Source organism: Sceloporus occidentalis, unplaced genomic scaffold (genome assembly GCF_023333645.1).
Source record: "Sceloporus occidentalis isolate IW3139 unplaced genomic scaffold, rSceOcc1.0.p SCAF_235, whole genome shotgun sequence".
In the NCBI taxonomy this organism is placed as follows: domain Eukaryota; kingdom Metazoa; phylum Chordata; class Lepidosauria; order Squamata; family Phrynosomatidae; genus Sceloporus; species Sceloporus occidentalis.
The window spans coordinates 592,863-605,516 of NW_028317215.1; the positions used below are offsets into that span (position 1 = coordinate 592,863).

The following is a 12,654-nucleotide window of genomic DNA, read 5'->3' on the forward strand; positions in this document are numbered from 1 at the left end:
TGTGAAAGCTGCGAAGCCAACGCTCATTCTGCCACAAAACAGGCAAAAGGGGCAGATCCGGGGCAACCGTGGATGTCGCTGTGACCCAACGCAACACGAACAGTGGTCACTGAATCACCACCTCAGCCTAGCGCCCATACCTGGGGGGCTTTCTCAATGAGCTGACCCTGACATTATTAAAATATTAACTCTTTAAAAGCCCATCAAAGTAAAGACTATGTATCGACTCACCAAATGTGTTCTAATACAGGCCCTCATGGAAACCTTGACTTGGCATTAAAGAAACACTTAATGGAGCCACCTGAATTCAAGCAGGAATAAATCAACCATATCACCAACTGAGAGCAGGGAGTATAGAAAGGAGTCGGCTCCAGAACGCGTGATGCTGAGAATCTGCCTCATCGGGGATGTAAATGTTATTCTGCACCTGGTAATTCACACTTAATAAATATTAGGCTCTCAAACTTCTTAAGTGTTTAACAGCCAGAGAGGGTTCTTAACGTGTTTATTTAACATGAACAGATCCTGGCCCGGAGCACAATCCATGTGAATAATGACTGGACACGTGACAGAGAGCCCAGGCGTCACCGCGGGCACTTTGCCCTTTCGTGATAAAACCTCTAGTTCTCCTTAAACTGCTCACCTTTTGCTACATTTTTAACAAGCGACATCCTAGTCAAGGTCAAAGGACAATGCAATCAAATTTTAACAAATGGGTCTCAAAATACAATTACTGAATTGTATTGTTTCCTTTCTATCCAAGTAACGACAATAGAAGAACATACTTTGGCTACTTTCCCATCATTAAAAAAAAAAAAAAAAAAAAACTTCCTCAGCAGACACTCCCGTCCTGATGTTCTATAGAAACCCTTCAGCTTTATGCAGAGAGGTTCCCATTAACCACGACAGCCGCGAAAACCCATTATTTTTTCATAAAACCCATGTTTCGAAAGAAAATTATAACTATAAGGAATTATGTACCGATTCCAAAGTAAACGGCTTTAACACTTTGGGGGCTATAGCCTGATGGCAGTTATGCCTTTTTAAAAATAATTCTATGCAAAAGCTCTGCACAGATACCCTCAAAAATAAAGATGGGCAGTTTTGCAAGGAGCATAACGGACACGGATTCGAGGAGAAAGAGAAGGGTTTCTGCAGCTTTCTCAGCGAATTCGTCTGCCATATTCTGGTACCTTGGAGAACTTCTGCAAAAGCACGCAGAATGGGAGCAACCTCTCCCCCTCCCAAAAAGTGAGAGAAGAAGAAGCAGAACTGCAGAAAAGGAGACATCGAAAGATAGTAAATGAGAGTAAGTGACAACAAATTGGTCTCCGAATGGAAAAATAGCCATCTGAATTTCATCCGAACTGAAACAAAATTCCTCTAAAAACAAATGGACCAAAAACGAAAGGAAAAATTTGTCTGAATTGTTTTTAGTCCATTTGCACAGGTTTACTGCACAAGGTTAAGTAGAGGTTTACTGCACAAGGTTAAGTAGAATTGAAGAGCCAATATAGACAGAATCAAGAAAAAAAGTTTATTCCAGGTACCTTCACACTATGAAGGTGATAAGCATTATGCAAAATATTAGGCATTTCACAAAAATGTTTGGGTTTTTTTTGCCTGCTCGGTTACAGAATGTCGATTTAAGATCAGATTTACAAATCAAGGGACATATTTGACGTATGAGCCATTTGGTGCGGCACCGCAGGTCCAGACTAGAAATAATTCCCCTATAAAAGGAGAATGCAAATCTAATGTTCCATGGGCTCTTCTGGCTTTTCTACGGGGTCTTCTGCAACAGGGGCCGTCTGAGTAGAGAAAATACAAAACATTTTAGTGAGAGCACATCATTAATACACACTACCGTTTGGGGTCAATGAGAAAGTTCCTTGTTTTTGAAAGAAAAGCAGATTTTGTCGATTAAAATAACATGTAATGGATCAGAAATCCAGCGCAGACAGGGTTAATGTTGTAAATGACTATTGTAGCTGGAAACAGCTGATTTTAATGGAATATCTTTATTGGCATACAGAGGCCCTTTATCACTCCCATCACTCCTGTGTTCCAATGGCCCTTTATCCCTCCCATCACTCCTGTGTTCCAATGGCCCTTTATCCCTCCCATCACTCCTGTGTTCCAATGGCCCTTTATCACTCCCATCACTCCTGTGATTTCCAATGGCCCTTTATCACTCCCATCACTCCTGTGTTCCAATGGCCCTTTATCACTCCCATCAGTCCTTTATCACTCCCATCACTCCTGTGTTCCAATGGCCCTTTATCACTCCCATCACTCCTGTGTTCCAATGGCAGATTGGGTTTGCTGATCCAAGTTTAAGTTTAGAAAACAGCTAAGTGACCCCAAACTTTTGGGCGGTAGTGTACAGAGCATCGATGCAGGGTCTGTATTTTTTGATAGACTGTAGACGTTAACACGCGGCAATATTTACCTTTCTTTGTGGCCGTTCTTCCAGACCTTCTAGGAACGGAGCAACCTCGTCATCATCATAGATTGTGAATTCCAAGTCTTTCCCAACAATGCCAATAGAAACATTCTAGAGAACACAAAACAGTAGAATAATCATGAAAAAAAAAATGGATCATTTCCTCTGCGCTGCTTTATCGCTGTCTGACACTAAAATGCAAGGAAATATCCATTCTGCCCCAGCTTCCTGTGTTTGGACAAACTGGAGGCAGTTTGCCAACAACACGACTCTGCCGAGGAAAGGATCAAAATTCCTGACTTCTCTAAAAAGAAAAAAATATTGCTTTGGAGTAAAAAGTAGCGATAGCTGAATTTAATCGATAGAGAAATCACATTTCTAAACACACCTAGAACACAGAATATTAAATCTATCTCCATTTCTAGATCGCTTCCTTTTGCGTCATACAGATGCAAGACATTTTTTTTTTTAATAATCTTATCAAATATAAGGATCCCTTCCAAAAACGGAACGCAGGCGTACTTCATAGGCGAGCCGCGGGTTCCGGGTTATTTCGTAGACCCGTTATTGATCTCAGACCGAGTAATTCTAACCTTTGTGGTCAGGTCCTGTTCTGCAGGAAGGGTTTCTCTTAGAGCACGAAGTCCATGCTTAACCAGCTCATTCAAATTACCTGAACAGGAATAAATGATCCATTATTATATCATCATTACTTTTTTAGAGTGTTCTACCTTTGCGCCAAGGACTAAAAGTGGGCTTTTTTAACTTAAAAAAGCAATTGAATGTGAACACTGTGTGTAAGCTACCAAGCCATTAAAAATGGCAAGTATTTCTTATTCCAAACAGTTTTTTCTAGGGATATTTAAACATACAGGAGTTTAAAGTAATATTTTGATTCTCCTAAGTCTCTATACCAGATGGAAAGTACTTGTAGGGCAAACAAGAGGTATGTGCAGAACAATTAGCTATTATAGCACCGATACTGTAACCGTACTAAAATACACACAATAAACCAAAACTAGCCATTAATCCTCAAACGGTGTACGTGAAATTGTAAAGGGAATGTATAAAAATGATGTTAAAGTAACATTCCATGGAGAAAGGAGCGAGTAATATAAGGCCGGTACACTTACAGTCAAGAAACTCCGACATACGTCGCTCCAGGTAGGTGCGAGCCGACTGTGACCTCGCTCCGATAGACATCGCCTTGCAATCAAAATAGTTTGCCGAAGGGCACGTCTGGTAGATGTGCGGCCCCATATCCTGCAGAAATAGGAGATTTATGGAAATGCTGAATGAATCGGGCGATAAACATCCAAATTCAGCTCTCTGGGCCTATGAGACACTTACATCAAAACCTGCAATAAGGAGGCCCACGCCGTAAGGTCTCCGTCCATAACGCTGAGTTGGAATTTGGGTTTCTGGAAGGCAGCTAAGGACAACACGCAAAAAAGGGACAAGAGAGAAAACAAGACACTTCCCAGAGAAAAAATAAATAAATGCAACTTTTACTTTGTACCCGAATCACCCGAAGAGAGCAGGCGGCCATTCACAGTATAGTTACTGCAGAGCTGGGTGGTCCTCGCTGTCTTGGGACACACACATTATTCTGCGCTTATAAGTTTTTTTTTACCACCTCAAAGCTTGCAGGCCTTACAGTTCACAGGTCATAAAAGTGTTAGAGACACCTTGGACGCAACCACACGGGTGCGCTGTATGAAAAGCAATGAAAAAAGCAAGCTTCTGATGCATTTAAATGCATAATTTTAAGACAAAATACAGTTTAATCTGTAGAAGTACTCTTCTCCCTCTATAACCATCTTGAAGAAACTGGACTATAGAGGGACACCCGCAGCTCGGCCTCAGCAATAACAGATTTTTCCATTTGGGATGTGACTGAAGAATCAGACTCAAGTAAACTCCGACTTCTACATCCCATATGCGCGACAAGACATGAAACTGCTAATAAAATTGATGCTCTAAGCTCGAAAGGATACTGCTTCCAATCAACGAGACAAGCCGAGACACCGGGAGTGGACGTTCAAACACAAACCTGGAATCCAGACACTCCTGACGCATGAAGTTACTGTGAACAGAAACCCAGGACAATCAGCGGGGTACAGCGCGGTTAAAGAGATAGGAGGCTGACCTCTGAACGAAAACCAGACGTTACAAACACGGGTGACAGACACGGGTACTCACCACAGCAGGCGCGCGTCAGCCGTCAGCCCAGCGATGGAGATACCGATGTGATTATCTACATTGAGAATCTTCTTCTGATGGGCGGCCAGCTCAGACTGAGCCCTCTGTGTAAAACACACAATATTAATAACCTCATCCTAGTTCATTCATCTGCTGGTTACGTTATCTTCTGCCCTATATTTTATCCCCTTTTGAGATTTTTTTTGTACTTTGTTTTAGAAGAGTTATTTTCAGTTTGGCTACAAAATCAAACAGGCGTCACAAGCACGGAACGCAATTCGCTTACAGAAAAAAAAAAAGGGACAGAGGTAGAGCTGGGGGGGACAGGGAGATAGAGGGGAAAAATCAGGACTGTTGTGCGTAAAGCAGGATAGTTGGGAGGCATTGGGTTAGGGAACTACTTAAACAGAAAGACATTATGCGCTGAACGTATCGTAGCTCATGCGTAGAATGCAGAGGATTTTACTAACTTACTTTTAAGGCCACGAGCACAGCGTGGGTTTTTGATTTCAGCCCCACGGTGGCAGATCCCTGCTTCACAGCCTCCATGGCATATTCGATTTGATGGATACGGCCCTACAGAAGACGAGGAAAATGTAATAATAAACATATAGAAGTGATGAAGACAAACCTGGTACACGTCCCAAAATACATGAAAATACAGAATGGGAAATTATATTCAAAATATATTAACAGCGAGAAGCCCATAAAATCAGTCAGTCCTCCTGCCACCATTCTGTAGGTGACCTAAAACTAGTGAGAAAATCACTAAAATAAAGCCCGGTGACACTTTTTAAAGCCATTTGCAACATCTAAATCCCTTTCTACTAAAACTCAGCTTTTATGTTTAATCCACAAATCTTTAATAATTATGTTTAGATACAGGTATCATTTAAGTATACCCTAGCGTTCAAAATGTTGGGGTCGCTGTGCTGTTTTCATGGAAAACAAGGACATTTCTGGCTGTAACATAATTGCAAAAGGGTTTCTAACCATCAATTAGCCTTTTGAACTTAAACTTGGATCAGCGAATACAACGTGCCATTGGAGCACAGGAGTGATGGGAGTGATAAAGGGTCATTGGAACCCAGGAGTGATGGGAGTGATAAAGGGCCATTGGAACACAGGAGTGATGGGAGTGATAAAGGGCCATTGGAACACAGGAGTGATGGGAGTGATAAAGGGCCATTGGAACACAGGAGTGATGGGAGTGATAAAGGGCCATTGGAACACAGGAGTGATGGGAGTGATAAAGGGCCACTGGAACACAGGAGTGATGGAAGTGATTATGTTATTTTAAGGGACAAAGTGTCCTTTTCTTTCAAAAACAAGGACATTCCTATGTGACTCCAAACTTTCAACTGGTGGCGTATATAAGAACATACACAAGATTTGAATCTCTTTTTGCACATGCAAGAAAAACAATATGGACGGAGCATACCTGCGGGCTCCACACTGTGACGTCATTATCATACTGGTTGCGAAACTAAAGGAGCAGAATAAGAAAAACACAAGATAAATAAAATGACTTAAAAACACACTGATCAGGACAGACTCAATGCTGGAAAATTGTGTTTAATTTGCAAATAGCATTTGATTAAATCATCATCTTTAATCTTAAAGTCTTAAAGTGACAGAATCCATAGGAAAAAAAAAAGTTTTGTAAGCGAGAAAGTTATATTCTATTAGCAGCACTATGATAACATCATCCAAAAAAGCGCGTTAACGCATTATCTAGAATGTAAATTATAAGTAACCGAGGAGACGTTTGCTTTCGCTTTCTCTTTGTGACTCATCATGAAACGCACTTTCCCAACTGGGGACCGTTCTGTGGATGTGGAAATTTGCAATAATCCATTGAAATCATCATTTAGTCCAAAAAAGAAGTGCGCAGGCAGCGGTAAAACTCTTGTAGGGAGAAGCTGTCATTATCTGCTGTTCAATGAACCTGAGGCAGGTGACAATTTAATATTATGACAGTATCTATCACCCCAAGAGGTTCTGCAGCAGCCACGATCTGAGGTCTCTCTCACCAACACGTTACTGAAAGCTTAGAGTTGTCAATCATTGCTGCAAGAGGTTCTGCAGCAGCACTCTATACACTGTATTTACTAATATAACTGTCAGCAAAAATATAAAGGGCCAATTGAGCTCCCAAGACGTTCTGCAACTGCCTAAAAACCTGAGACCTTTAATATAAAGCAAAGTCAGCAAACGTCTAAAGGACCCCCCCCCAAGAGGTTCTGCAGCATCGGGGATCTAGAGATTTAGTCTAACAGGAAGTACGTGATTAATAACATTAAAGCCTCTGTTATGACAGTCCCCAAGTCCGTAGAGCCAGATGCCCCCCCATGAGCTGAGTTCCACCTTCCCCTCACCACTAGGTACCACACGGGCAGGCTTTGTCGGTAACCCTAGGCCTCGGCCTCTGCTCTTCTCAGCTGAGCCCACCCTCCGCAGGCACATCGTGTCAAATAATACAGTAATGCAGCCCGAACCATAACTGCAGGGTTAGAAGACCCCGGCCCGGAGCCCGGCCTTACCATGCTGACAGGAACCGGCACACAGGTAGCTCTGCTGAATAATGCTCACTGATCGGCGCTCCTCTAGCGATGTCTTACTGCCGGGAAGTCCTGTATTGCTGAAGGGAAACGAATCGCACGCCGAACGATCGAAAGGCTACCCCCCTTTTTTTTTTACACTAAACTTTATTGTAAACAGAAAACACAACCATTCGATAAGGAAGCAAGCTGCGCATGCTTGTAGTTTCAGGGTCTTTGAAGCTGCTTTAATGATTTGCTCCCAAGTGAAGCAATTTTCTTCTGTAGGTTCAATTTAAATATTTTAACCATTCTTAAGAACTGCGTCCTGAATTTGTGATGTATATTTTTGCGCTGTAAGGACAGAGTTGCCATAACGGGTTATTTTCTGGGTCTTGCCCAGAAATTCTATTTTTTCTGTCCCCGGCAGCTGCGGTCTAGTCAATAACAGCTCCAACATTTTGGAGAAAAATTAGATCAGCGCTACGGAATTTGATGGCGCTATATAAAACAATAAATAATAATAATCAGCCGCTATGTTGAGTCGATAGGCTTAATGATGGCCAAGAGCATTATTTGTACCTCAGAGGTCTCAGGTTGGGAAATGGGCTTCAGGGAGATGGGTAGAGGGTCTGTCGGCGAAGCCCCCAGAAGCCGGAAGGGCTTCTACACAAATACTACTTTTTTCAGGTTACAATGCGGTTATGTGTAGGTTTTGTATTACCGGTATATTCCGTTCCTTTAAAATTCCGTTAGAAATGGATGTTGTATTTTTTTGTCCATATTAGACTTGTGCATCGGGATTCGTACAAGTATGAATTTAAATGAAATTTGCCGATTTTGAGCATTTGGTCGAATGTCTGAAAATGAGGAGGGACCCCAACGGAACAAACGAAAATGAAACAAAGAGCTGAATTTGTGGTTTGAATTTCTTTGTTTTTTTCACTCTCACTCACTCTTAAGCTCTCTCACTCACGCTCTCGCACTCTCACATTCTCTCATAATGTCTCCCTACCTTCTCCACCGACCGCCTCTGTGTCTCTGACTCTTTTTCGCAGCTCTGCTTCTTCTCTTCCCTCTTTTTGATCATCTGCCTCCGTCCGCTTCTCCCCGCTATCCGCTCGGTTAACCAGACTTCCCGGAGTGCTTCCTCATATCCCTGAGTGTGCATCAAGCATATTCTTGGGGCATCGGGAAGATGGGAGAAAACAATATTTTCTGGAGACCTCTGGTACTGGTGGGTCTGGTAAACACCAGTTAGGTGGCAGTCTTTGTGGTCAATGTCTTGCATGGCGCTCCCCGAGGGACCACACAATTTAATAGACGACATTGGGGCACTTTTGTTTTTGGGGTTTTGGATAGAGTGGGGCATTTAGATTTTATTTCCCCCGTTTAATTTATAAAGCCGTTTCCTGCTGTTTCTATACACATTATCGGGGCTTTTAGGGCTGTAGAACCCTGCGATCCCCTCATACCCAGCAAACATTCCGACCTCCTAGAAAAGAGGGGGCATCAGGGGGAGAGAAGGGTACAGGGTTTTTTTTTCCAGAGGGACTGGCCTCACTAAACAGAGACACATCGAAGCTATGGAGCCTTCAGAATGTTGTAATTTAGACCTGATTTACTGTGGAAAAAAACTGCGTCCCCAGCCAGTACTTAACCTACTTGCCTACTTGTATGAAAACAATTACTGCCTTATTAGCTCTCATGACATCAAAAGAAATTGCACAACCTTAGCCCTCCCCAACTGTGCCACCATTAAATCTGCCCTCATCATGACACCCTGCAGGTCAGATGCGTGACATGTACCTACTGACGGCTCTCTGGTATCTCTATCCAAACCACGGCTGTGAGTCACAGAAGGTGTTTTGTTTGTTTCTGTCGAAGCCGTTGTGTAACATCTCGTTCGAATGCGTTTATCGTTGTTTATTGTTTTGGTGGCCGTGTCTTGCGTTAAACGTCGCGTGGTAGCGTTGGCTCCAGAAGCCACTGAGTAATGACACCGGGATAATGATGTCTCTATAACCTGTGACTTTCAAGAATAACAATTTCTTAAGACTTGTTGGAACTAAGCATCTGATATTATTATGCCCATCACTCTCTGACTATCCCTGCATGAAATTAGACAATTTGTCCTTTTCTTCCTGCTATATCACAGCTGGAATCCCTGCTTGACTGCAGGTGAGTTCATTCAGAATATCTTTACCTCCTGACCAGTCAAGGTTTCCATATGGAAACTGCAATTGGATCTGTGCGATTAAGTATTGAAAGGGTTAATATTTGGCCAGTCTTGGGGCAGGTATGTAAACATCTCTTTTAGGTGGAACACCCAGGGCTTGTCCCCTCTATAGTCTCATTGTAATGAATTGTACGGTTTCTAGCCGGCCTCGTGGCTTCCGGGCACATTCCTTGTGAGCGTAAACCCAGACGAAGAACTCTTTGAATAAAAGAGATTTTACTCCTTGCAGCGGCAAAGAATCGCTCTGATCTCCGATCATAACATGTTGTCTCTCGGTCATGAGACCCAAAGTGTGGAGATAAACACGCCGATGAATAAAGAGGCTGACGCTTAACACTTTCCCCGAGTCCCTTCAAGGGTGAAACTTCTCAATGGCCTTGCTTTTCATTTCAGGACATTTAGCTGATCTGCATCGAGTTACCCTGAAAGGAAAGCAGTTTTTATTCTTAGTTCCTCTGTGCGGAGTCAGCTGCGTTTCAGCGTTATGTCTGAGAATCCCCTTGTCTTCCGAATGACTGACGCAAGGAGGGTAACAGATAGCGCCCGATGTTACCGCCTGGGGCCCATAGAAAAAGAGAGACTGCGTACAATTAGGACTTCATCCTGCCTTGTATTTGGCTTCAAGACACCAAAACATATAAACCTAGAACCTGCCAGCAGATCGGCCCCACTCGGCCCCCATCTAGTCTTCTCGTTTCTCCTGCTGTAAAGACTCAAACCTTAATCAGTCGTTGGTCTCGTCTTAGATTCAGGAGCCGTATGTCTATCCCATGCATGTTTAATACCCTCACTGTATTACCCTCTACCACCTCTGCTGGGAGCTTTTTCTCCTTCTGCCCTGTACTCATTTCTTACCTATCATGTAAGATGAACGGATTGGTGGAAATTTCCAGCTGACAAACTGGTTTCTTTTAGGACAACCTGGGCAGGACTGCTTGGACTCACTCGTCAGCATGCATCAGACTGCGGTGCACATAGAACATAAGTGAGCACATGGGAGACCTCAGCCTGCGCGGTGCTGTGTGACCTAATGGAGTATTAGTGAGGAAATCACTACGATTTTGCCAGGTTGTTCTTACCAAGTCACCAAGAGCCATAACCCATCACATTTAATAATTCCGAGAAGATTCATGAAGCTTCCATGTTGTACACGTGTTCCCTGAGGTTAGACACTTGTGGGCCACCCTATGCCCATGCTTGGTCCTTGCCATTTGGGAGTGGAGTTCACATTGACGTTACGGGGAGCTTGATGAATTTGAGTTGCTGGGATATAACTTTGTGGAATTGGATGCTTACAATTAGCTCTGCCTTCTTGCTATAGCTTATGGGTGGTCTGCCCCCGTCATCTGTCTCTGGAAAGGGATTATATACATTAAAACTATAGCTGGCTCGATAGCCCTGTTCTAAAGCATCTAAAGCCCCAAAATGTCATCAGATAAACCCCCCGAAAAGATTTGGTTTTTGGTTGAAGATCCGAGTGTCTCGTCCAGAGCCACGGGCACGTTCCAGAACAGCAGCTGACAGATGGTGTGAATGGCCTGAAATTCGACTGAGGATTCCTCGGGCTGCGTTCGATCCAATGTAACTGAATAGTCCATTCATACACTATGTGCGAACGTGCTGCGGAAGCCAAATCATACGATCCAATTGTCCAAAGGTTACCGCAAAACATTAACCAGTAATCTGCTCAAGAAAAGCCTAATTGGAGGACAGAATGTGAAAATGCGACATCATATTTTTATTCACAATTTTTTTTTTGTTCTTTTGGTTTCTTTTTTCTTCAACCCAGATGCCCAGTCACCTATAATTCCCTTTTCTTCTAAAGTGGAGTTTATTTTGCAATACAGAATGATACCCATTTTACAAACATCTTCCCCATATTCACTGAACGGAAATTATGAGCTACGGTCAACAGAAAATATGTAGTGTTTCATTTATATAGCACCAACCTATAAGGTAGAGCTGTACCAAAAACAGAATTAACATATTGGCAATCGGCTAAAGGATGGGTTGTAAGTTTGTAACAATAAATATAACAACACAAAATAAATAGTAATTTAGGCTGAAAAAAGGCCGTCGAGTTTAAACTTGCCGTTGACCCAAAAGAAGTCTGATTGGCGAAGGGCCCAACAGTTTGGAATTCATATTTTTAAAAACCATTTAAAATATACATTATTAAAATTGCCCATTCTCATATTGAAGGACTGAGCCAAAGGGGTTGTGAGTTTGGGGTTAAATGGTTTACTTTCTGCTCCTGGAGGACGTTCGCACATTTCGGGGGTAGAGCTGATTCTCCCTTTCCAGCGGATCTGTACAGCGTCCTGCAGCATGACAGTTGGAAAGATATTTGCCAAAAAGAGGCATGGGAATTATAACCGTGTCTTATCCATCAGTAACAGTTACACAGTGAAAGCACTTCTCCCGACTACCCCTATCTATCTCCGTCCTCCCGCGCTATGACCAAATATGACAATGTCCTCCGTGCATCGACGAGTCGGGATGAGCTCACCATGTCAAGCTTTACACGACAAAGTGGTATTATGAGCATGCAAACACGTGCCCGGGGCTCGTTATTACCCATTAATCTCTGTGGGCAGGTTAAGAAGTTCGAGAGTGCAAATAACTACCCCATTTTTCAACTGTTCTAGAAAAACAGCCACTCTTCACCCTATTTAAAAAAAGATTAATTCTGGGGCAACGTTCAAAATGTGGAGAAGTCCCCAAGGAAACCAAAAGAAGGTTCTTGTCAGTTAGTGCCGCATTTATAACTTTGTAGCTGAACTGAAAATTAAATTCAGCCGGAAATTATAATTTAAAATATATCATCTATAGAAGAGACTTGTGGCTAAAAAAAAAAGGACTCGTAACCATCATAGTATTTTTCATGTCGAGGATAAAGCTTCCCCGTAACTCCCAATTCCTCCATTATCCTCAAAAGCTTACAATTACTTATTTTTTCCATCAAGACTGGTTACACCTGCAATAAGGTCGTCATACTTGGGAAGCATCTTTTTGCCTTAGATCCACCGTGTCTCCAAAAGTATACCGGCTCTGGTCACCAAAATCGTACATTTCAGGCAGTTTTTGGTCTGTAACTTGTGTTTTCCCCAATCCTCACGAGCATAGATAAAATGTACCATGCTGCATAGACAGAAAACCATCGAAAAAGTAACACACTTCTTAGTGTTTTTCTTTCGGTTATTAATCTTTCGGTCTACAGCAATGGG

The 12,654-nt window shown here is 42.6% G+C and overlaps 1 protein-coding gene across 1 annotated transcript; it reads right to left on the reverse strand.

The window, feature by feature from the left end:
• Nucleotides 1-1,754: 1,754 nt before the first annotated feature.
• Nucleotides 1,755-7,114, reverse strand: PSMA1 (proteasome 20S subunit alpha 1). The gene is made up of 10 exons (XM_089503552.1): nucleotides 7,037-7,114; nucleotides 6,090-6,134; nucleotides 5,123-5,224; nucleotides 4,649-4,752; nucleotides 4,444-4,532; nucleotides 3,797-3,867; nucleotides 3,580-3,709; nucleotides 3,040-3,119; nucleotides 2,453-2,557; nucleotides 1,755-1,811 (listed from the first exon to the last, which is right to left on the reverse strand). The coding sequence occupies exons 1-10, from the start codon at nucleotides 7,112-7,114 to the stop codon at nucleotides 1,755-1,757; spliced, it is 861 nt and encodes a 286-aa protein (XP_089359678.1).
• Between the last annotated feature and the right edge of the window lie 5,540 nt (nucleotides 7,115-12,654).